The sequence below is a fragment of the Emydura macquarii genome, unplaced genomic scaffold (assembly GCF_026122565.2).
Source record: "Emydura macquarii macquarii isolate MOO-44397 ecotype Brisbane River unplaced genomic scaffold, CSIRO-AGI_Emac_v2 contig_1253, whole genome shotgun sequence".
Lineage (NCBI taxonomy): Eukaryota > Metazoa > Chordata > Testudines > Chelidae > Emydura > Emydura macquarii.
Window position 1 is genome coordinate 103,486,969 of NW_027131390.1, and position 26,325 is coordinate 103,513,293.

At 42.2% G+C, this 26,325-nt stretch overlaps 1 protein-coding gene across 1 annotated transcript in view; it reads right to left on the reverse strand.

The window, feature by feature from the left end:
* Nucleotides 1-26,325, reverse strand: part of GLI2 (GLI family zinc finger 2) — a 248,298-nt gene that overhangs the window by 169,362 nt on the left and 52,611 nt on the right. The window contains exon 2 of the mRNA XM_067549660.1: nucleotides 24,105-24,255. Within this exon, the coding sequence (XP_067405761.1) occupies nucleotides 24,105-24,225 (121 nt within the window). The 5' untranslated portion in view covers nucleotides 24,226-24,255. The remainder of the gene's footprint in view (nucleotides 1-24,104; nucleotides 24,256-26,325) is intronic.

Below are 26,325 nucleotides of genomic sequence, written 5' to 3' on the forward strand. Positions count from 1 at the left end.
CTCATTCTGAAACCCCACCAGATCCCAGAAAGTAAGCCAGATCAGCTCAGGTTGGAATCAGTATTTAACATAATGCTTAGATGGGAGATGTCCAAGTAGCATTTACAATAGCTGATGCAGGAATTCTATCCAAGCCAAGGTTCATCTCCCCACCAGGCATTAGGAAAAGTTCTACCTTGTGGGAACTACACAAGGCAAAACACTGATTGGCAAAGGTACCCTGAGATCATAAATGACCACATTAAGGTAGGTGTTTTAACCCTTGTGTCTTGTCCATATTCTAAGGTGGGTAAGTACATTCTATCACCCTAATATTTCCCACTCTGTCTTCAGTTCCATCACATTTCATGCTAGAGGTGGCTGACAGAACAAGGAGCAACGGTCTCAAGTTGCAGTGGGGGAGGTCTAGGTTGGACATTAGGAAAAAAATTTTCACTAGGAGGGTGGTGAAGCACTGGAATGGGTTGCTTATGGAGGTGGTGGAATATCCATCTTTAGAGCATTTTTAAACTGAGGCTCGACAAAACCCTCGCTGGGATTATTTAGCTGAGGTTAGTCTTCCTTTGAGCAGGGGGTTGGACTAGACGACCTCCTGAGGTCCCTTCCAACTCTATGATTCTCTATCAGTAGCTGATGAAGGGGTGTGTGTGCAATTTGCATATCATTACGGTTGTAAAGTAATTTCAGGGTGAAATGCACTATGTAAAAAGAAGAAGTTATTAAATTCCCTGGTGCCGTTCCCTGCATTTTAGCCCGCAGTGGTCTCTGTTGGATTGTGCCTCAATATGCTACTGATTTGGGATCCTCATTCCTTCTTTCATATCAACATATTTTAATTCCTTTTCCCCCCAAACTGGTTATCCTTTCACAATGCACTGTTGCATCTGGATGGCTCCTGTGCAAACGGTGCTGGGTCACAGGATTCCCTCAGGCTTTGACACTTACAGCAGGCTGTGCATGCGCAACCTTTCAATTCACTTTCTGTCTGTTAGCTGCCAGGTTTGAAAGGACCAGACTCGTCTGCCCCAACCATTTCGCTAATCCAACCCTTAATTAATAACAATGGGATGCAAAAGCAGCTACCATTTTTTTAATAGGACAACACAGATCCCTTGATGCTAGCCAAGTACCACAGAGATTTATAAACTTGTCAGCATGGTTGAGCTATGCAAAAATGAAGCCAAAACCTTAAGTTGAACATCTCCTACACTACCATAAATTTCAACTTTATCTGCAAGTTCCTCTCATTATGAAAGTTCACTTGTTATGTTATTTTACTTACACTAAGTATTATGTCCTAATTTGAACATCTTTGCAGTGTTCAGCTGAATTCTGAAAATATGACATGATATTCCCTCCTCCCATTAAAAACAATCTGTTATGTCTACATCTCATTTAAACTCAAATAATCATAGCTGGGCTCTAGTTAGACCACAAAGTGCCCAGAGGCTCCTTTACCTCCTCTTCAACAATGCACCCCAACAACTGCCGGAGGAGGTGGTGTAACTATTACACAGGATAGCTACAGGCAGGCAGGAAGAATGTCATTTCGATGTTGGTCTTTTTGGAACATGTACATACTTTTCAAATTTCCTTAAGGCGAGATTATTTGGTTTTGGCCAGGCATCTTAAACCACTTGCAGGCCACACAGAAGTTACCGAGTAAGCAAATGACATCCTCTTTTAAAATCCTTATGGTCACAAACAGATTTTGAAACCATGTACTTCAACCACCTCAGCAAATTGTTTCTATAACCTGTCAGCACTGAAAGCTCAAAGCCTTTCCTGAGAGCCAGAAAGCCCCTTCCCTCTCCCATCGCAGCCTTCTCTCATTCTTTACACCTTGCTTGCTGTCTTTAAACAGTTATTATTGGCTTGAACCCGCTCAAATTCTTGTACATAGATTTAGATCCGTGGTTCTCAACCAGGGTACATGTACCCATGGAGGTCTGCAGAGGTCTTCCGGGGGGTACATCAACTCATCTCAATCAATGTTTCTCAATCTGGGGGCTGCAGCCCCCAGGGGAGTCATGGGAAGGTTTTAGGGTCTTACAAGTGCAGGTTGGGCATTATGGGGTTGCAAGCAGGGCAATGGCCCAGGGCCCCAGCCCACAGGGGGCCCTGCGAAGCTAAGTTCCATGCTTCAGCCCCCACGCCTGGGGCTCGGGTTTCAAACAAGGCTCACAAGTGAAAAACAGGCTCGAGTATCGCACTGCAATGTAAGTTCAGTATTTATATTGCAATCCATTTATTTTATAACTAGATGGTAACAATGAGAAAGGCAGTAATGTTTCAGTAACAGCGTGCTGTGACACTTTCGTACTTTTACGTCCAATTTTGTAAGCAAGTAGTTTTTAAGTGAGGTGAAACTTGAGGTACACAAGACAAATCAGACTTCTTAAGGGGGTACACTAGTCTGGAAAGGTTGAGAACCACTGATTTAGACCACATAATTTGATCATGACCACAGACGGTTTTACTGTCCTTATTTATAGAAAGGCTTGGAGGGTTGTGGGGGAGGTGGTGTTTTGTTTGGTGCGGCGCTTTTTGTTTTGTTTTTGGGTAAGAGAGCATACGTTTCATGGAAGCCTTTTCTCTGGACTAGATCTGAAAACAAGCTGTGCAATCTCAGGAGGGGAAAAGCCTACTTTGTTACCTGAATCGCTGCAGCCACCCTGCCACGCCATTGCCTACAGACAGAGAATGCACACACCATAGTACCCATTTAAAGCATTCCTGTACCACAACCCCTTCTCGTTACTCTATATGCACCACAGTATTGACTATCTCCTGGAACTGATGCTCTCATGCTGACTGAGCTGCTGAACCAAGTAAATCCTGCATCTATTTAAGCCACCGTGGTCATCAAACAGAAGCTGAAGATGCTGGTTTCAGTTGCCCAGTGCAGGTGTTTGCACTCAAATGGATTAGTAGAGCTGTGTTGTTAATACACAATAACTGTATTAACGGAGAATAAATAATGCTTCACAGAAGGGGATCTCTCATCTACAGCTTTTGAATTTCTGGTAATACTTCCCCACCACCCTCCTTTCCTCCTGTACCTTCCCCAGATGACAGAGGCGGGGATCAATATTTCCCCTGACCTTAGCTAACAACGTAATTAACCTTAGTGCAGCAGCTAAGTTCACAAAGGCAGCAGACAAACTGCAACAATGATGGAAAAAATACCACTGATACACAAACAGTAACTAAAGTCAACATTGCCCAACACGCCTCCCTTTCCTTTCCACTAACCCTCCTCCAGCTAGGAGATTCTCCAGATCCCTCCAGTTCTGAGAAGGGCTCCCTGACAAAGCCACCAATTTTCAAGCCAGTTAGGACCAGATGTGCATCCCATCAGTGCAGCTCCTCAATTAGCCACAGGGGTCACTGTTGAGCAACATGAAGCACACATCATCATACAAAAGGCTAAGTATGCTACCAGCTACAGGCTTTGAATACTTTTAAAACTGGAAGCTGTTTCTGTAACATACAGCATAGATTAGCCTGCTTCCCAAGACAGCTTGGTACGTGTTCATGTTTGCCTGGGTGAATACAAGCACAAGCCATTCTGTCCTTTTCCACAGGTAAGTGTCTAACGCCAAGACATTCTGCACCAATTAGAAATACAGACAGGTCAGTGAGCCGCGTTATAAATGTCAGGCCACCTAACTTATCCTGGACATACCTAGAGACACAAGGAAGGTAAGGTGATCTCTCTTACTGGACCAACTTCTCTTGGTGGAAGTCACAGAGCTCTTCTTCAGGTCTAGGGAAGTAACCAGAGTGCCTAAGTTAAAGACAAGTATGTTAAGCATAAGGAGTTAACACATGCTATAGGAGAGCATTTAAAATGAAGTGGGCAATTAAAGCTTATCTGGCCGAGGAGTGTATTACAAATTGTTGTAATGAGCCATGAAACCAGTGTGTCTGCTGAGTCCAGGGTTTTTGGTGTCTAGCAAAACTATGAATTAAGTTCCTAGGCTCACCTTTTGAAGGTGTTGTGCAAGTTTCCTTTGAGGATGAGGACTGAGAAGTCAGTTATGGTGTGATCACTTTGTGAAGAGTGTTCACCCACGGTGATAGGGTGGTTTTGTCTTTTATGGTTTTTCTGTGCGAGTTCATTCCAGCATGTAGTAATTGTCAGCTTTCATCCATATAGTTGTTATTGGGGCACTTGGGGCACTAAATGAGGAACACCACATGTTGTGTTAGGCATATGTAAGACCCATGGATCTTGCAAGATGTGTTTTGGGGGTGTTGATCATTGCAGCAGTGGCGATATGGCTGCAGGTTTTGTATCTGTTGGTCTGGCAGGGGCTGGTGCCACTTGGAGTTCATGTGTCCTGGTCTGTGGGAATTTACGTCTAATGATAAGTTTGGCAAAGTTGGGAATATGTTTGAAGGCCAGAAGGCGGCTTCGGAAACGATTTCTTTCAGGATGTGGTCCCCATCAAATATGGGTTGTAATTGTTTGATGATACCCTGTATGGGTTCCAGTGTGGGGTGGTTAAACATATGGTGTCCCTCCTCCAGTGCATCAAATGCACACTTAATTTTAAGTGGTCTCCTATGGCATGTGTTAACCCATTATGCTTAATCATCTGTCCCATCTTGTATTTAGTTTAGACACACTGGTTATCTTCCCCCTATCTGAAGAAGAATTCTCTGAAGTTTGTATCTTCCACCAACAGAAGTTGATCCATAAAAGATATTGCCTCACCTACCTTGTGTCTCATATCCTGGGACAAACAAACACTGCAAACAGCAATGGACATTCCTGACATTTGCTTAAAGGAATATTGCCAAGATAGGTGTCAGGTTTTGGATTGACTGTGACAGGGGTAAGGGCCTTCCCTGTTGCTGACAAACAAGTGGTTAACCTTACCGGGGAAAGGGAGAATAATGAGGCAGAGCTAGGGACTTGCAGGCCAGGTTCCCCATCTCTACAAACTGTTCACGACTCTTTATCCCTACCATAAAGTCCCTGCACCTCACCTTGGTAATCCTGTTTTAACTACAACTGTCTTGTCTTTGGCCTCCCTAGATCTCATCTTCCCCTTCCTTCTGCAGTTCCTCTCATGCTTCTTGACCACACCACTCTATTCAAATTCCTTCATTAGCGTCCTCTCACTTTTCATGTCAGGTTCAAGATTCTTAACCTTACCTTTAAGAACCTGAAAAAGGCTGCTTCTATTAAGCTCAGTCTTCTTCCCAGGTCACTAGCCTTTCTACATCCTTCTTGCACTCTCCCCTCCTTCCATGCGGAGTTAAACATAGAACCCGCTCCCGCCTTCGCGCTGTGCCATCTTTGTCTTCCTGCAAAACCCTCCTTAAAAAGACATTGTTTAACCTAAGGCTTTATTTAAACTATCTGCCAAAGCTATTGTAAAGTAAAGGATTTTAAACCTCCAGAAACTCTTCTGTGCTGCTTGGAGATTGGAGCTTCTGGCTGGTGCTTTGTGTGTCTTAACTGCGGTCTGGTGATTGATTTGCCTGCCTTTGGAGCAGGGACCATATCTTCCTCTGCTGCATGCTTATACAGTGCCGATCACACTGCTGGCACCACAGTTTATAAAATCCCCTCACCTCAGCTTATTAATATTGTCTGGAAGAAGTTTTCCAAAGAGGCCGCCAGAACGTTCACTGCAAAATTTGCAAGCAGATCAAATATATGTGGGAATCCTGAACGTGCCTGAATAAAAATCACACTTATGTAAGCAGTTACCTCTTTCACACTAGATAGATTTGAAATGCTGTTTGCACTTTTGAACCCTTTAAACATTTGGCCCAAGAATTTGTATGTATTTTCTCTGATGGTATTGGTTCATTCCCTTCCTCCCACTTCATTCAACTAGACGGTTGGATTAATGGCAAATTCACAATTTTGGTTCTCATGCATTATCACGATACTATAGCATTTGGATCAGTGGTGCCTGCAGGCATATGCATGTTACACACGTTGTGTATCATTAAGGCGTAGGCAACCTAAGCCCTGTTGCAGGAGCTGGCCCCATGACAGCAGCAAGGAGGAACAGCGCTGGCCGCTTCACGGCCCACTCAGGTTTGGCCCCACAGTCCCTCTGTCATGACAGGGGGGTGGCAGGTCCATGACTGAATAAGTGGCAGCAACCTGGAGCACAGGGGTTGCAGTGCTGCTCAGGTGTGGGAGGCAGCAGGGCCAAACCAGAGTGGGCAATCATCACTGCTCCTCCTCACTGCTTGCTGCGTGGCCAGCTCCTGTCCCGGGGCTCTTCCTCCTCCCCCCAGAGACTTGCCTGACCTCACCCTGCTTCCAGCAGCAGCTTCCTCAGCTTTGCCGCAGGATTGACTCAGCAACAGTCCCAAGACCTGCAACAAGCATGGGGAGCTGCAGTGAGCGCCCAGCTGGGAAAGGAGTGTACAAAGTGAAATATTTCTGGGGGACCCTCTGGTTTGGATCATCACTATTTCAGGGAGGATGTTTCCATCCGATCCACCAGCTACCAGACAAATACCTTAAGGAGAACGTTTCCATTCTCAAAAGTTGTACAAAACCTGCATCTGGGGCTTGACTACTGGAAGACTTTGCAGATGGAAAAAACAAATAATTTACTTGGGTCACAGTGAGGCAGAATATAGTGAAAGCATCTTTACAAGAGACACTGCATCTACTTGCATTGAAGAAAGGCCCTACTGGCAAATTTCTGATACTCAGGCAAAGCTCATTTCTTTTCCTGGCTCAAGTGCTACCCAGGTTAAAGACCTGCTTCCACCTGCCACACAAGACAAAAAACATATTAATAGGATATGTGTTTTCCCCTGCCACATCCCTACTTTTTTATGAGTAAACATATCTGAATTAAGACATACCATCTTCAAAGATCCCTTTTATGTCCCAAAGGTAACAATTTAAGTGATCTTATAACAGCAGTTATTTATCTTTACAATGGGCCATGCACATGAACTCAATGTCTGGGACTTTCATTTGCTATATATATTTTTAGTGACTAGAAATAAATCTGGCCAGTTTCGCATGTCAGTGGCTCTATGGCCAATTGATGGTCTTGGCTGTTACCTCAGATGCTAAGACACTGTTTTAGCTGGTACTAAAATGAAATGAAACATGCAGATTTGCATAAACTCTTTTTTCCAGTTTGCTCTTACACAAGTGATGCAGCATGACCTGAGTTAAGGAACAGAGATGCAAATACATTTTACTCATTCAGCCAGTTCAAATCTATTTTAAAAGTCACTGCCCCAGCTGCCTTTGGAATACAGGACCTTACAATAATAATGTTTTTAAGGGTAACTTTGTAATAAATAAAAGAGTTCCTCAGGAATCCTTAAAAGAAAAATGTCTCTGTTGCCCACTTGATTCAACAAGATCGGACAATAGTGGCTTTCACTCCCATCCAGTATTATAGCATTGGTTTGCGGTGTGCAGTGGGCTGAAAGGGAAGAAAGGAGGGACTCAGGTTCCCTCCCAACCTTTCATCCCCAGCCACTGACTTTCTTTCTCAATCACCTCAGGCCCCAGACTTTCACCCCTCTCTCAAAGCAGTAGCCATAGTCTATGCCCCCATCTTATGGCAGCAGTTTAAGTGCCTATCCCCTAGGAACTCAGATGAAACCACTAAGTTTTGCCTGGTTTGGGGTTGAAGTCATGGAGCTCTGTGTAGTTTCCACCCAAAACTATATGTTTGTCCAGATTTGCCCAGAACTCTGCCCAGAATCTCAGTAACACTTTTGATTATCCTGGCCCAAATAATAGGTATGTAATGAAGCCACCAAACTGGTCAAATTTGGTCTTTTTCTGGTTTCAGGATGAAAGTTCTTACAACTATTAATACTACATTCTCTACGTTCTCCAGCTGAGTTTCCTGGACATGACCTACTAAGAAATCTACACTTTCTCTATAGAGCATTGAATACACTTTGAATACAACAGATGTCTATACATCTTCCCAAGCATTCACTTTGCTGCAGATGTTAAAAATGCCAAGTGTCATAAGAATTATTAGCCTGAACCACACTAATCTGTTTTTATAGTGCCCCCTTAACCATGGCATGATGACAAGTGAAAAATATTAATGAGGTGACCCTCTAATACATCCACCTGAAGTAAGGAAGTGCTATTCTCATTATACAAACTAGGAACTAAAATAGAGAAATCAAATGACCTGCCTAAAATCACAGGGGAAGTTTGGGGCAGAAAGAGGAACTGAAAGCAGATCCCTCAAGTTGCAGTCCAGTGCCTTAACCATGAGATCATACAGAGATAATAAAATAACACTAACCAAGGACAGTTTGGTGCCTTCACAAAACCAGCTTTTCAAAAGCAGGTGAATCTCCTGAAATGTATAATAATTCCTCTCATTAAAACCAGACACTTAAATCAATGTATAAAGTCATCACCTTTGTGCTTCTATATTGTTACATTCACCTGCTGCTGCTAACACTTCAGAAATTGCAGTATCAGCTCTAATTACAATCGGACACTGAAGACATTTTCTTCTGTGCCAACTTCAAGTCTAAGAACAAGGCACCTGGATGTGTTCCTGCTCGCATGTGAAATGAAGGAAGGATTAATAGTGCCTGCCCTTCAGTGCCAGGCATAAATTGTTCACTGAACATACAGCACTGAAATCCAGACCAGCAAGAACACACAAAATTATTCAGTTGCTCAATTGCACTTGCTACTGTTGCCCTATTTCATAAAACAACAAGAAAAAAAAGCGACAAAGCCAGGTCAACTGGTGAGCCTGAATAAAGCAACAGAGCGACAAATACTCCTACTCCCAGAGAGTGCCGCAGATGGGTGAAAACTAAACAGGCATGGCACTTCAAACTCAGTCAAAATGGTCTTGGGTCTTCTAAACTCTCTATGCTGGCAATAGTTAATTAGCTGCAAAAGTATCTATAGTCTGCAACTTTTAAGGAAATATTTGCTGGAATAATCCTTGGAGCAGCACACAGAGGGTAAGGGTTATAGGTTTATATAGCCTCTTTTGGATAGTCTTGAAGAAAGCTCAGACATTTGAACTTTTATATTGGTGCAAGGAACATTATCGAAAGATTGACTTTAACTGTTTACTTAGAAATGTATCTGCTGTGAGCTGCGATTCTTGGACCTTTTTCAGAACTGGGAGCAAGTCCATATGGGGGATGACAGCAAGGCTTTCTGGCAGAAACGCCACGGTCCCCAGCACTCACTTCCTCTATTTTGTTTTATTTTATTTTAAGTTTGGATGTTAGAGGCAGCAAATATAAATACCTTATTTGGAGAAGATCTGTTTGTATTTCCCCAGAGCTGACGGTATTATCAATGTGGTATAACCCACAAGGTTCTAAGATTCTGGGAGGAGGAAAGAAAAAAAGAATGGAAAAGGGGAAAAATAGACACTTTGACTAGACCTGTGAGACATGCAGAGTTCAGTTCAGCATGGTTTGTGGCAAACTGTGTTCATGTGGGTTTAAAGCCTGTAATTTTTTAATTGTAGTTTTGGGTTCAGAACTCAACTACAGCTCAGTCATATCCACCAAGTTTTGCCTGATTTCCACCCAAAACCATTAACAGATTTGCTTGAAAGTTAACCCTGGTCCCCTTGAAAAGTTTCCAAGCTTCTGATTTTTATATAATCCCAAACCTAGGTGAGTTTCTAATTTAAATTTAGGACTCACATGCTTTTTTCCTCTGCTCTAAGATGTTAACCAACAATCTTGCTTTGAAGGATTAGCCTCAGTAGTCACTGTAAAGGATGGAGAACTCATTCTGCCAAATTTCGAATCTACTCAAAATGCCTGCGATATTCTCCTGTGGGATTTGTTCAAGGTCACACAGCTGCTCAGTCTCAGGAGAAGTATCCTGACTTCTAGTCCAGGGCCCTAGCCTTTGGACCACACTGCCCTGCTATAATTTTAATTTGGTCATCATGGGAGTGCGACAAGAATTATTGTACTTTCAACAAAGAACCTTTACTGCATTTATAGAACATGATCTTCATTTCCTGTAGATCAAAATGTACCTTTAAAAAAAATGAACCATTTTTCCAAAACAAGAAAAACAAAAAAAACAAAAACAAAACAAAAAACAAAAAGAAAAAGAAAAACAAATTTAGGGGAATTTCTTGTTGCAAAACCTGCTGTTAAAAGTTCACTGTTCCATGTCAGAAACAGAAACATCAGAAACAGAAATCAGAACCAACTTTCCTCTCCCCCTGGACCCGCACTACTGTTTACTCTCATGCACATCTATAACTAGGCTAGAAGCTCTTCAGAGCAGGTAGTTTTGTTCAAAATGCTGAAACAATACTATAACAAATATTAATCTACGGAGGCCATTACTGAAGGGGAGCATTCTCTAAATGGATTCAGCAAATGATGGAGCTGAGAAACCCAGCTCTGCCACTAACTCAATCTGGGGCCTTCGTCAAGCCACTTAGCCACTCTGACTCCGTATTCTCAGCTATAAAATGAGGATAATATCTACCTATGCCTCACAGTAGCGCCCAGATGATTGTTTACTTTTTGCAAACCACCTTCAACATATACAGTACTGTGGAATGTATTACTATTTGTATTACAGTGGCGTCTAGAGATCCTCAACTGTGGCCAGATCCCCCTTCGCCAGGTGTTGTAAAACAAATGCTAAGAGACCATCCCTGCCTAGAAGAACTTGCAGTCAAAATAAAGACAAGTGCTATTATTTTTCTTACCGTAGAACACTGTAATGTTCTAACGCTGACAAAGGATAATATTTAGCGTTTATATTGCACTATATAGTTTCAAAGTGCTGCAGATATGTAGATAGTTTATATTCTACAGTGCTACGAGGTGGGGAAACATTTCCCCCATTTTACAGACTCGTATAATGAAAGCTGTGATTTGACCAAGTCTACACAGCATGTCAGTGACAGAGTAGTAGGGAGTCTAGTGGCTAGGGTACTAGTCTAGGACGCAGGAGAACTGGGTTTCCTGCTCCACCACAGACTTCCTGTGTGACCCTAGGCAACTCACTTAGGTCATGTCTACACTATCGAGCTTATAGTAATACAACTGTACCGATGTAGCTGCGCCGCTGTAAGATCACTCATGTAGCCACTTTATGCCTGAGGGACAGAGCTCTCCTGTCGACATAATAAAACCACCTCAACAAGCAGCAGTAACTATGTCAGCAGCACCTATGTCTCCCACCATAGAGCTGTGCACACTGCCACTTATGCCTGCAAAACATATAGCACTCAGGGTTTGGGTTATTTTTCACACCCCTGAGTGACATAAATTTTGCCAGTATAATTGGTAGTGTAAACACTGTCTTATGGGGAGATTTTCAAAGGCACAAGTGGCAGTTAGGCACCTAACTCCCATGACTTTCAATAGGAGTTCAGCTTCGAACTGCCATTGAAAAATCTCCCCTCTAGTCTCTCTGCATCTCAGTTCTATGCCTGTAAACCAGGGATAACTGTCCTCCCTACCTCACAGGGGTGTTGAGGTGTAAGGATAAGTACATTAAAGATACTATGGTAATCGGGGCCAGATAAGTACCTAAGATAGACAGACAGAGGTAAGAAGAGAGTTCACAAACTTATGGCTCACAGAACCACTAGACCACATAATTTGGGCTCTAAAAATAAAATATCAGTATAACGCAATGGGGAGAAATACACTCTCTTTGTCCTATTCACACACGTCATCTACACATTGACGGTGGCAAATTCGCCGCTGTCCGATCAATTTTTCCAGATCAACTGAGCGGCAGTGAAGACCCGCTCAATCAATCCAGAAGTCAATCCATGAAAACAACCTCCAAAAAAAGCATAGTGCTGTGTCAACGGGAACGCATTTCCCATCGGCGCAGCACCACGGAGACAGCGCGCTGAAGGGAAGTAACGAAGTCGATGGGAGTTACGCAAGCTATTCTGCATAGCTTGCGTTAACTCCCGTCAACTGCTGCCGAATTTTGCCAGCAATGTAGACCTGCCCCTAAACTTTCCTACTGCACTCATCGCCACACACAACTGTGAAAACACAATCTGTCTCATTGCCGGGTCTGCAACTTAAGGGGGAGGGAAGTGAAACAGTCTTCCTCCCCTCCTAGTGCATGGCTATCTTCTCAAGGCACTGCAGCCATTCTTTAAAGAGTGCCAGGAATACTAGTCCCATTTCTGGGTGCTGGGATTGGATGCACAGCGTTTTTAAGAACATTTTTCTCTGCCACTTGCCTGACCCCTGGAGCAGTCCCACTGCTCTGCAAAGGCAGCTGCGGAACGCTCTACCAAATCCTATCAATTATTTAGTGTCAAAAGGAAGACTTAATCTGTGTGATAAAAGAATGGATTTTATCTAAGGCTTGTTCTCTTTAAAGTGATTTACACAACTAGCCTCTCCAGTTGCTTGCATTAATGTAATTATTTACTTTTGCATGAATAGCCTTCCTGCGCTTGGGCTATTTTAGGAGGCTTTTGTAACATTTAGAATTTACTAGTTTTTCACCCTCTATTTAGTGGTGGCTTTAAAGTGCTTGGCTCTTTGAAATGATTGCTAAAATACTGATCTCAGTAATGCTAGTGCAAATCCGGAGTAACTTCATGATAGTAATGCCACTGATTATATATTTATACCACTGTGACGGAGCATAATTTGGCCCTTTGACTTTAATATCTGTGCGGGGGGTGTCAGATTTCTGTTCAAATCCAGCAAGTGGTGTTTTCAGATTGTTTTGGTTGGCTATGGCCATTGAACAAGAACAAAGAGTATTACAACATTAACCTTATGGCAATAAAAAAGAAAAAAGCTACAAGAGCAATGGATTTCACACTGATGCAGTTTGTTGAAAGTCATGCTGCTGTTCTACTTTGAGTATCTGGATGCCAGGTTTAAAACAGGGAGGGCTGAATCAGATATCAAACATGAACTTTAACATCTTTGAGAACAGCCAGGCCTTAGTTCATCACAGTACAAAAGGAAGAGAGGAAGGATGGTCTATGACAGTGTTTCTCAATTGGTGTTCCGTGGAACCCTGGGGTTCCGTGAGATGAATTTCAGGGTTCCGCGAAAAATTGAAACTGCGCCACCGAAAGCTGCTGAAAGCGCGCTGCCGAAAACAGCTGACAGTGCATGCCGCTGAACAGCTGACAGCGCTGCCGAAAAGGGGAAGATGTCCCGGATTTTTCAGCGGAGGGTATCTCATGGCCCCGCAGAAGTTAAAAAGGGTTCCGCGGCCAAATTTAATTGAGAAACACTGGTCTAGGAGCCTGATTTTATGATTCCAGGGCTCCATTCCTTGCTCTAGCACTCCCTGTGTGATCTTGGGCAAAACACATAGGCCCAGATCATCAAAGGCATTCAGAAACCTAACTCCCATCAGTTGATTTCAATGGGAACTAGACACCCGAACATCCTTTGAGGATTTTAGCTTTAGTCTCTGTGCCTCAGTTTGCCATCTATAAAAAAGGGAATAATTGTCTTGCCCTACCTCACAAAGGAGTTACAGAGATAAACACATTAATGGTTGTGGGACCATCCAAAGCTCACAGGTAGAAAGGAAAACCCCAGGAATGCCATTCCTTATAATGCAGGAATAAGTACACTATATCATTTTGTTGGTGGGTGGGAGCGGGTCCTCGATCCAGCTGTGCATCATGAAAACAATGAGCGCACTCAAGTAGTGCTTTTCATCCCTAATTTGCTTTTGAAACATTAAATAATCCTCCAAGCACCCTGTGAGAAAGGCATTATGATGCCCATTTTATCAATGGGGAAAGTAAGGGAGAGACTGATGAATCCAGCTGGATGGCGAGTCAGTTTAGAGGTGGGATTTGAACTCAGAGGTTCCTGGCACCCAGTCTCACACTCGTACCAGACCTCTCTCGCTATAAAGGAAGGCTAAGTGAGTTCATTACCACATCCAGGGGCTTTATTTGCACCATGTGGCATGAAATATTTTTAAATGCTAAGCAAAGAGAGGCTCCATCTTTATGTAAGCAACAGTGAACCTCACTGGGGAAGTGGATTGCACTATCATTTGTGTCACACGCAGGATGGTGGGCCCATGAGAGTCTTTTCCAGCATCAGTAACTGACCATCATTACTCCAGGTGTTAGCCAGCACTGTGCTTTACTATCGCCCTTCGGCAAGCCACAGCCTGGAGTGTTATTTACATGCTATATACAATCAGTTGCCAGCTTCCCTCACTTGCTTCTGAGGAAGAGTACATATTATTATTAGCAGCAGCCAGTCCTGTCTAGTCCTGTCTTCTTTCAGGCTCCCTATTCTCCTCCTGCCACAGCCTTCCTGTCTGCTTGTATAGCCCCAGCCACTAAGATTACTTCCATCCAATTAGCCCTACAGCTGTACCTTTACTCAGTTAATTAGCACTCTTCCCTAACTGTCTGTCTTTCAGTCAGGTCCCAATTAAAGTATATGGGTGGGGATTTGAATGGCAGGGTGCTGAGTCAGCTCCTGTTACAATTTGGTAAACTAGAGATGAAGATGTGCGTGGACCACACCTTGTTCATCTTTCATATGGAAGGTGCAGGCACCATTTAATCTGAGCACATGAAAGATGAGGTTGGCTGACTTTTAGGAACTCACTGCCAGCGAGTCCCCTCCTGGCTAGGAGTGGTGTAGCAGGGTCTTCTCCGCTGGTGCCCCCGGCCAACAGTTGCTCCAGCCCTGCCATGTGGTCATCTTCTCATGTCTTGGTCCGCCAGCCAGGTCACATATAATCCTGCCCCTACCAGGGAAACCAAGTCCAGCACAAGAGTCTGGTGCGTTTATTCCTGGTCTTCAGCTCAACTTCAGGCTTTATTGGCCTTCCAACCCTAATCTCCCAGGGTCTTTGTCCCTCTCCTCAGAGGGGAACCCAGGCATGCCCTCTACTCTGGGATCCAGCCCAGGAATACTGTAGTAAGCAGCTAAGGTCTGTCTATTCAAACCTGCTGCTTCCCTCGCTGGGTACCTCACCTGTCTCCTGGCCTTTCTCACAGCCCCTTCCCAGGCTCACTCCTCTGCAGATCCCAGAAGAAAAGTAGATTAGTTACGGGAAACAAAGCACATGTAAAGGCCCCAGACTAGGCTTACCTGCCCCTAAGAAGGCTTTGTTGTCTAGCAGCCTTAACATAGTCCCTGGTCACAACTCAGTCTTTCCATAGGTAGTCTCTGAGTTTCCTCTGGCACCAGTCCAGCCTTCCCTCAAGCAGGCTCTGGTTAGGCCCTGACTCCATCTATGCCTTCTTTCAAAGGACTAGCATAAGAAGTCTACTCTTATGTGAGCTGGGTTTTTCCTCCTTTAACTCCTCTCTGCAGGACTACACCTTTCACAGGTGTAACAGGGTGGGGCTGATTGAGCTCACAGGCTCTGCTCCTTCTGGCCAGTGTGAGTCCGTATACCCTATAACAGGCTGCAGTTAATTGGACTGATCTAACAAACCATTTCATTACATATCCACTATCATCCCCTCTACATTTGAATTGTGCATGAAGTTCCTTCTGCTGTTATTTCCTCCACTGTTCCCCTCTTTGCCAGCAGCCTGACCAGAGCAAGAGCTAAGTGAAGGAAACAGCAAAAGCAGAAGCCTCCAACACCTTTGGAGAACATAACTATAAAGAACGTAAACATCCCAACTTTAGCTCAGTGCTAAAATACAGCCCACAAATTTGAGAGGAATCAGAGAACAAACTGAAGGTCATACTGCATCCATGAGAAGTAACACTAAAAAATATTATTCCATATTTCCAGTCCAAAATGAAGAAGTACTTGCCATGTACTCTAGCTGTGCATATTGAACTGAACATGGATCTGCACTATTTATTCTAATGCATTTATGTTGGCAATAGCCTCTCCTCCAGGTATCAGGAATTCTGAGTTCTAGTCCCAAGTCTGCCAATAATGATTTTCTCTCTCATACCTCACTAAAGTGAAGCCTACACTACTTATTTAACTCACAGTGATACTGAGAGGCTTAATTCATTAATGTTTGTAAGAATCCTGTAACATTCAAACAGAGCGTGCAAGGTATTAACAACTATAGGGATATATGATATGATATGATAGATATGATTTGAGTGTAAAAAAGTCACTTCAGAAAAGCACTTATGCATCTACACTAAATTACCCACTGCTGGTGTTTCCATATTAGCATAAAAATGATGCAGAATTGGAGAAGTTTGCCATTACTGACATAGCTCATACTAAGATGGTAAGGAACTAAAACTTAAAGGAACAGGGTATATGTCAGAACTGGGTCAATGGAAAATAAGATTCTAATGTGTTGTCTGCAGGAACTGGCCTTTAGAACCGATGAAACGATATGCACACCACCCAAATGCAAACACCTCTGTGGTAGCACTTAGCTATTAACAGCACCAGCCGGACTGTGCAACAACAGCAAAAATGAATGTGAAAAATGACTTTTCTGTTAAACCCAACAAAGCATTTTAAGTTGGCCTGAGATACTGGAATTTGGGTAGGAGATCAAAACAAAGACTATCTTGATAGACCATGGTATCTTTAATTAACAGAACTGGTCAGAATTTTAGTTTTATGTTTCGTCCAACAGCTAAATCTCCTGCACATTAAAGGGATAGACTTAAACACTTATATTATGGTAGTGGCATAGAAACTAGTCAAATCAGGGCCCCATGGTGCTAAGTGCTATACAAACTTATTTGTAAAGACAGTCTCTGACCCAAAGAGTTTACAGTCTAAAAGACAAAACATAACAGGCAGATGAAACAAAGAAACAGGTGAGGGTGAGTGGCAGGGAAAAATGGGTAAGAAAAATACCTTGTATCAATTCTTGGTCAATTGGGAGCATTGGTCACAAACTTGCCACCTGTACAGCAGTTACCATCAGGCTGCAGTTTCTCATATGCATTATGGAAAAAGCAAGTTTAGGGGAGGGACTTGGAGGATAATATGAGGCTTATAGATTATGATTGGGAGTTTTTTCCACTTAGAAGGCATAGAACAGGGAAAAGTGCTTGTCAGAGAAGCAGAGAATTGGGCAAATGAGCTGGACATGACCAGCGCAGTGAAGGCAGCTGAAAACCCGCATTAGTGCAAGATCATGCACATAGTAAAGAGAGAAAAAAATCTGATTTTGTAGAATTGTGTTTTTATATTACTGCAAATATACGATCTTTTCTCTGTGAGCAACTGCCATTCCCTTGGTCTGCAGGGACACCATTCTGTGTCCCACAGGAAGTTTTTCCTTCAGTGTAAATTGGGTGTAACTCCCTAAAGGGAAACAAAAGCATAACCTCCATCCCACAAAGGGTTGGCAGTCCTGATGTGACTACTTAAAAGCTACCTGCCCCTCCCACCTGTAGAGTCACACACAGTGGAAACAAATACGCCAGTCTACCTGACAGGCTGCATCACAGCCTCGCTGCATGGAGAGATCTCACACAATGTTTCAAAATGAAAGACTTTCAAGGCCATTCTTTTCAGAGACACGTCATAGGGAAATGCAAATGCATCTAACCTTAATGCTGGTTGTGGAAGCCACCATTGCTGCTTGGCCTTACAGTTAAACCCTTAAATGCTGAGAACAGTGGACATGATAAGAAGAGACATTTAGCAAGGTCACAGGGACTCCTGCTTAGCATGCACAGCTGGATTGTGGGTGAAGTGGCTGTAAGATGCTCCTGGTCTCCTTGACTTGTTTGTGAATCAGCTAAAGCACTTTGCACCTGGGGGACTGCTTCACAAGTTGGAGGCATGGTTCATGCCTGCTTGCCTGCACACCAGTCACAAACTGCTGATCAAACAATAGCTGGCAAAAATAATACTGGATAGTGGGGTTTTGACTTGATCTGTCTTAGCCATGGATGCTTCTAGTCTCTCGCAAACAGCAGGCTTCAGGTGAGCAACATGGAGTGAAATATGCAGATAACCACAAGCATGATATCTTAGGAACAAGACAGTCTTGTCTAAGCATCTGAAATCCTTGGGGTTCCCAAGAGGCACTCCATGGGGACGCAAGTGAGACAAGGCGGCTGGTAGTTAATGTCAGCAGCAATAGGGGGCAGGCACCTTGGTAGTGCTGAAGTCCATTTTAGGCCGTCAGGTGTTAACGAGACCTTTTTATCTAAAGTGCTTTACAGAACTGACCTATTAAGAGGTAAGTAAAGTTATGGATCATTACACCTGTTATTGGTATTACTGTGATGCCTAGAGATCCCAAGCAAGGGACAGGATCCCATTGCAGTAGACAATGTCCACATACACAATAGAAAACAGTCCCTGCCATGGAGAGCTTACAATCTAAACAGTTCCAGAGGGGTAGCCGTCTTAGTCTGTTTTTAGCCAAACAGCGAGAGTCCTGTGGCACCTTAAAGACTAACACATTTATTTGGGCATAAGCTTTTATGGGCAGAAACCCAAATACATTTGTTAGTCTTTAAGATGCCACAGGACTCTAGCTGTTTTAATCTAAACAGTGGGATTCTCCCATTCTTCCACTTTCAGCCCAGAACAGCAGAACCAGGAGATTACACTAATTGCATCATCTGCAAAGTTTTAAAGACATTTCACAACACATCGAGAGAGAGCAGGAGAAGCAAGAACATGTGAGCACCTCATATTCCTCTTCCTGGAAAAAGTGGACAAAGAAATGAAGAATAGTCTGTAGAGGAGATCCCTGCTCTGGCAGGGGGGATAAAGGACATGACCTAATAGGGCATTTGTTTCTCATAGACTTCCCACACTCCAGTAGTGAGGTAAACTGAGCTGCACATGGACTCCTTGCCAATGCTATTCTTGCTTAGAGATTTCTGCAGTGCACTGGGCAGGGCTTCTTACCTCTCTTCTGCCTCCTGAAAGTGCTACTTCTGCAGTGATCAGCATTCCTGCCAACCCGTAAATTAAGTGACCAAACTTGGTCCCAAACTGATCCTTAGCAGAGCAGCTCAATCTGCCCTTACAGGACATATGAGGGTGAGGGGCTGTATTTCGTAAGTTGAGCCACGAATATTAAAAAGAGTGTTACCTACTGGGAAAAGTGCATGCCATTGTCTGCTGGTTCTCCAGTTTGGTTTTCCCATGTTTACACCAAATGACTTGTTGGACTTCATTATATACAAAGTAATTCCATAGATCAGAGGCAGTCAGACCTGTGCCGCTAACAAAATAAATGACCACCCCATGATAAATGGTTCTATTAGCAATCCAGATTGTTAAACTCAGATAGAACAGAATGGAGGGAGCATTGCCCCATTCATTCTCCCTCCGGCAGATACCGAGTTGTAAATAGGTTATTTTGTGTGTAAATAACACATTAAAACTCAGCATTAGCCATGTCTTTTGATAGAGAGGAAATTGTTCCAAATAAATAATCCCGGACAGGAATGTAAAATAAGCCACATTTAATAGTGCATACCTGCTGCAGCCGTGTTAAACATGACTAAAATGATAAACCCCAGAATATACTAATAGTAAACGTTGCTCTGACATCAAAGTAATGAGGCTGTATTTTTACCCAGCTTTAGAAATGTTAAAATTAGTCTTGACAGAGCCAGACATCAGAAAAGTGTTTCAGACATAAACACCATCAATTTAGGAGCTTGGTGGTTGTGTCATGGGGTGGAAAGGGAAAGTTACATCCTGGGGCTCGCTAACAATGGGCAGTTAGCACTTTTTGGGACTTTTATTTAATTTGTGGTTCAGGATCAGAAGTGAACCCCTCCCCCTAATATTGCAACGTTTTTTAAAAAGACATATTTATATTATAACAGCCCCTGCAGGCACTAGCTGAGGTCGCGGCCCCACTGTGCTAGGTACTAGCCGTACGCATAGGTAAAGAGACAGTCCCTGTGCCCTTGAAGGTGAAGAGCCAAATCTGGATACGAGTGCACTTGGATAGAAGTGTCCTCTCAATGTGGGTGTTTTAAGTTGTGCACCCCAAATTTCAGACACTGAAAAATCATAGGCCACTTTTGAAAAATTGGCTGCATATAACTCTTAAATTTCATAATTAATAACTTCTGCTCCCCACAAATCACAGGCTTATTGAAATTGAAAAGAGGTGTTAACTCCGTTGCCAGAATGATTTAAGGAAAAAACTGAACATTAGGAGAGTCTTCCCTGATGTGATTTCTGCAAGGTCAATTTCTGAGCAGCTGATCAATGAATTACTATAAAAAAAAAAGTCAAAGAAGATCTCTAAAGTGTCTCTAAAGAGACTAAAAACATGAGATGTAAATTGTTAGTGTGAAAAAACTCTTCTACTCTGACAGCATCAACAATACCCTTCTTCCTACAGCCAAAACTTAATCTGTTTAAGGCTGCAGACAATATTTGGGACAAATATGCAGAATAAGTGAAGGAGAAATGGAGACTAGACAAGTTACAAAAATACGGTAAAGCAACGAGGATTCTTAAATCACTTCGTTAATATTTGGTTTATGGCATCGCTTTACCAGGTCTTAATTAAAAATAAACCCTTGTGATTCTATGCAGATTCTACAAGGAAAAAAAACCTATGAACAGAGAAACATAGTATAGTAGCACTTGATCTAATATAATAGCGACTCAGTAGAATCAGAAAGAACAGGAAGTTTAACATAGAATATGCTTGTTTGGTTCTTGAGAAGACATTTTTGCATTGCAATGCTAGCAGAGCCTTGTTGCTACTTTATCACATGCTAATATGAAGAATATAACTCATATAGCACCTAGGAGCCATAAAATAAATAGTAATAAATAAAATAATAATTAATAATAATGTAATCAATACCATCAAGAGTTTATGTTGCATGAGAGTGAGACATGTAGTGGTCTCAACGCAGATCTGGAAGCCAAGAACACCCAAATTTTAAGCCTGGCTCTAACACTGACCCTCACCTTGCCCCCTTCTAGCTTTATGCAACCTCTTTGCCTCAGTTTTCCCCATTTTGTAAAATGGAAGCATAAAATAAGTACCAACCTCACATTACTCTGAATAATTAGTTAATGTATATTGAGAGCTTTGAGGATGAAAATTGCTATAAGTGTTAATATTATTCTATAGACATAGGAAGTCAATGTGTATCCTTTCAGTTATGAATTGCCAATTCACAGCTTATATTTAGCTACTTTTGCAATATATCTGAAGCATCCTGATTCCTTTCTCATATATATGTACAAAACACATATACACTTCCCTAGTCTTTTGGGGAGCTTTTCCATTTCAGAAGCACTAATTTCATTCTAATCAGATTTCAAAGAAAGGCCTCCAAAAAATAAAATAACAGTCCTGTTATTCGTATATTTCATTGGCTAGTATCAGATCTGGAGTACACTCTACTGCTTGCCATGTTAGATAATTTATTAACTCTTCTCTTCACAGTATGAGATGGATTTTGCTCTTTACATCTCATTACACAATGCTTTCATCACACTTCTCCTGACATCTTCAAACAATCTTCTTCTTCCTCTTCCACTTCATTTTAATAAGATGAGAAATGTTGAACCTGTAAATCATTCATTCCAGAGTAGATAGCACAGTGCTAATATGAAACACGTCATAGGCATAAAAAGAATCAAGTCTCCAGTATGAGACCACAAAGGTCAAGAACATCAAGTCTTCGGGCCAGATTCTAGTCTCAGTACACCTGTGTAAATCTGGAGTAACTCTGCTGTTCTCACTAGAGTTACTCCAAATTTAGGCCCCAATTTGGGAAAACATCCCTATTCAAAATAGCACCCAAATACATGTTGAACTTTAGCACATGCTTAAGTTTCATTCACATTAATGGGACTTTAGAGTGTGCCAAATTTAAGAAAGTGTTCAGGTGTAGTTCTGAACAAGGATGGTCATAACCAAATGCTTGAATGCTTTCCTAAATCATGGCTTTATGCAAGTTTAACTGAGGTCAGAAGTTACCTCTTGATGGCAGATTTCCAGGAGTCATATCATTTCTGTCCCTAATTTAATCAGTTCTGCAAATTTTCCATTCTGCAAATGTAAAAAGTTAAAGTTAACAAGAAAACTAGATCCAAACCCACTCAAAAAATTGGATTTGGCTCCAGAACCTAACTTCACAGCTCAGGCCCATTTCCAAAGTAATACCTTGGTAAGCGGTTTTCTGATGGGTTTTAAGAGACAAGATTTATCTAACAGGTGAACAGCTCCAATGTCTTATAGTCCAACAGCTGTTTCCTTTGTTTGTATCTCTGAAGCCTTCACATTTATATTATATTATATTATATTATATATAATATACACTAGTATATTTCTTAGACCTAGCCAGAATTTTGAAAAGAATGGATGGGTAAAACACAGATATACACAACTTGTGCTGGAAAACAGTGAGGAGCTATCTTCATGGCTCTGCCAACTGAAAACAAGACTAAGTTACCTAGTGGTGTAGGAAGCAGAGAAAGCCATAGACTAATTTTACTGCCTTCTTGAAATGAGAAATTACTATGTATTTAAGGAAGGGGAAGAGAGGGATTCATTTTGAGGTAGAATCTGGCTAGCAATAAGGTATATTTTTAAGAGAAAAAAAGAAGCCTAAAAAGTTTATACAGCTGGGGATGCCACTTGTCACATTCCAAATGGGAGAGTCCCTTCTAAATTTGTCTCTCTGTGTCCTACTGAGAGAGGCCATTCTGTCCTTGTCCTCAAAAAGAACAGTAGGGTGTCCACCCAACCTAAGTACCATCCCTAGCCTTCCTCTTCTGCACCACCTACCAGAAAATACCACCAAGCTCAGAGCTAACTACTAAAGTTCAGAGCTGGGATACACAGGCTTGGTCAAAGATAGATGCAGTTCAACTAACTTGACGAAAAGGATACACGGAACTACAGCGTTTGTTCTAAGGGGTTTTGTTCCTATTAGGCACTGTGCCATTTCCTTAATAGATCTTAACTCTGAAAATCACTCCTAGTGTTGGCTCCTACATTTAATTTGAGGCCCAAATATTGATTGTGAAAACACAGAACTGGGCATCATGAGGCCCTACTACAGCATTGTTGTACACCTGCAAAGAGGGGACAAATTTGCCAAGTGCACATCCCATAGAGGTGTTCGCATGGTCCTGCCCACCAAAACCCAAAGTCCCAGCCTTGCTGGAGTAATTGAGCCTTCATAAAATTGTCACCACACCAAAAAGTTATTATCTTCTATAAGTCCAAATGCTGTGGCCCTAGCTCTTCTCCAGGCCACAAGGGAGATTCTCCTTAGGCTGAAGGCCCCACTGAAAATGAGTCCACTCCTTTTACCGCCATCCTTAAGGACTGACGGCTTGCACTCAGACTTCCCATGTGGCAGGACTTCCCCCATCTCTTTTGATTTGGAAGGGAGTTGATTAACACTTTCTTCCCGCTTGCTGGGGAATAGGGGTAGGAAAGGGATCAAGGTACATACATTCCATTCAATATTAACTCGCTGCTTCCATGATCAACGTTTAAAGGTCAGATCTTGCTTCCACTGGAGTCCACGAGAGTTTTACCATTGACTTCAATAGCAACAGGACCAAACTTTTAGTGAAAATGCTAAGGGGAGCGAAATCAAGTTCTGGATTATCCCTGATGTAACAGAAATATTGAAAACCCAAAAGAAGTTTCTTTAGTTGGATGCCCTCTTGCACAGAATTCAGCAGGCACAACCAGAAATGATATAGTAGTCTTTTTAGCTCATTAGAAAAAAAAACAAAGCGGGTGCAAGAAATATAGCCCTCCTACTATAATTATGTTAACACGAAATGCACTCAGCTATATCAAACCTAGAAAGTGACATTTTAATTTCTATGTAGCTAAGTGTTAGACAATATGCTGCATATATCAGACAAAGCCAGGCACCAGTGGACAGCGGTGACTGCTTGTCAGAATTTTCTGATGATTACGTTTAATTCAGATTTAGTTTAACAAGAATGGAGTCCTCCCTCCTTCTGACCCCTAAGTCTGATTTGGTCCCGTGTTATGTTGGGTCACCATGTTACAGTAACTGTTGAATGATACACCACGACACAGAGCCTGCAAGCTGTCAACTTATAGTTTCTGTGATCTTCTAAGGCCAGAAACCTCAATGAACTCAGCATGTTCACATGAGGACATATGCCACCATTCTTATTAAATTCTAAACAACCTAATGGAAAACACCCCTGCTGCTTTCAAAGTGTGGAAAATCTAAAGTACCTCCTTGTGCTGCTGCTGCTAAGGGAGCAGGTTTCTTCCCCGTCTCAGGAAAACCATTTCCCTCCAGAATTGCACCTTTCCCTTCTTTTTGACCAGCAGCAGTTGAAGCGGAAGTTTCCATCTTAGATATGCATATTCCAGCTCAGGAACCCTAAGGAACATAAAACAAGAACACATTTCGGTCACTTCATCAACAAAAGCAGCAAAATTAGCTCCATAAGGGAGAGCTCAATACTCCATCACAATCCAAAAGTAAATTAAAAATAATAACAAAGATGTGCTAAGTTTCTTCCCCTGGCAGCCTGGCTGCTATAATTCTAACCAGAAAGGGCTCAGCTCTGCGAAGAGCTGAGTGCTCTCAATTCCCATGGATGTCATGAGAGTTGAAGAGGCTCTGGAGCTCAAAGGATCAGGCCCATTTTTTGGAGTACAATATGAAAGAGTAAGGATGGAAGTTTTCAATGAATGGACAGCATGTACAGCGGTAGTGACATACAGAGGTTTAGTGCATACAGAAAGGAATAATTGATTATACATGTTGAGCAACAAGATCAAGCCCGTCACAATAAGCTTTTAAGAGGGTTAGGGGGTCAGAAATATTCAAGAAGTTGGCAGTTTCTATGCACAGAAACAAATTTAAGGTGAAAATTTGTACTGATATCTACCACCCCCACACCATTTTTCAACCAGCTGGAATGATGATAAACGATAGGTACTTAAGACCCTATTCAACACTCAGGCAAAACTTCCACTGATTCTTGTCTGTTCAGTTCAGGTTCTTATTTCACACCCAAAGTCATATCCGAGAATCAAAGGGAGTTTTGCCTGTGTAAGGAGTGCTGAATTATGCATTTTACACAGTATCTTAAAGCACAGGATTTCAAAGTACAAGTGTGTTTTTATTCATATCTGTAAGACACCAACTCCCATCCTACCAAAATATTGGTTCTGTGTGAGAAAGGCTAATCCAATACAATCCTAAAGTGGGTTTCCTTTAGAGGCCCCAGCACATTTTCATTTCTGGCTCCCATCCACATTAAATTTGCTGAATGCTTCTTAACTCACTTTATTTCAAACATCTCTGCATAGTTCCCACTTGGGAAGGGTGGATGTCAGATAGCCCCCCAAATGATTTCAGTGTATGTACTATCATCCTTCTTTCAGGTCTTGGGAGAAATCATAGCAAGATCCCTCTCCCTCTTCTATTTTTAATTGTAGTTCATGTAAATTATCTAGTCTCAAAGATTTGCTGGAACACACTGGCTGCTTCAATTACAGGAATTAACTGGATCAGCCAAAAAACTTCTGGGAAAGTGTGAGAGAACATTTGGGTTGGAGTCAGTTTACGGCATCACTTCAAATTTTCCTCGCTTTGCATGGTGAGTGAAGATTTACAGTCCTGAACAGCTTTGATTAAAGAAAGAGTCAACATGCCTCACAAACTTCTTTTCATGTAAAGGTTCAAACTTCCATTTGTTTTGCATGATATATACATTATACCTTTTGCTTGGCTGTAACCCAGATGTGAGCTCTCTTTTTCCCTTTGCTACCTTGATGGGCTTTTTTTTTTATTTTAATCTTTTTTGTACCTTTAAAAATTGGGGGGGAAAATGTCTCTCTCCTCTTGGATTAGTTTATTATGTTATCATTATTCTTATTCTTTGTAATATCATAGCACTTTGAAGCTTCAGTCATGGACCAGGACTCTATTATGCTAGATGCATATTGCCAGTGCTTTTTTCACTGAGTTGCCTTCTGAGGCCCTGATTCAGTGAAGCATCCCTAATTCAGAAAGGGTATTTAAGCATGTGGTTGACTATAACACTCACTTAAGTCCCACTGACTGGGGCATAAGCACATGGTTAAGTTTATCCTCCTCCTCAAGCACTGAAAAGGGCTGGAATGCTTTCTGAATCAGGACCTAAATAAAAGCCTTTGTGTGAATCCAGGGTATGTCTACACTACAATTGCTGCTGCAGGTATGTCGATGCAATATAGACACATACAATAGCAACAAAGGGGCTTTTCCATTCCTGCAGTAAATCCACTCCTCAAGAAGTGGTAGCTAGGTAAGAATTCTTCCATCCACAGAGCCATATTGACAATGGGCTTAGGGCATGAAACTTTCCACAACCCCGCTAGGTTGACCTAAGTTTGAGAGGTAGACCAGGCCCCAGTCAGCAGCGTGAATAAGCCATTTTTTCCCATGGGAGTTGGTAAT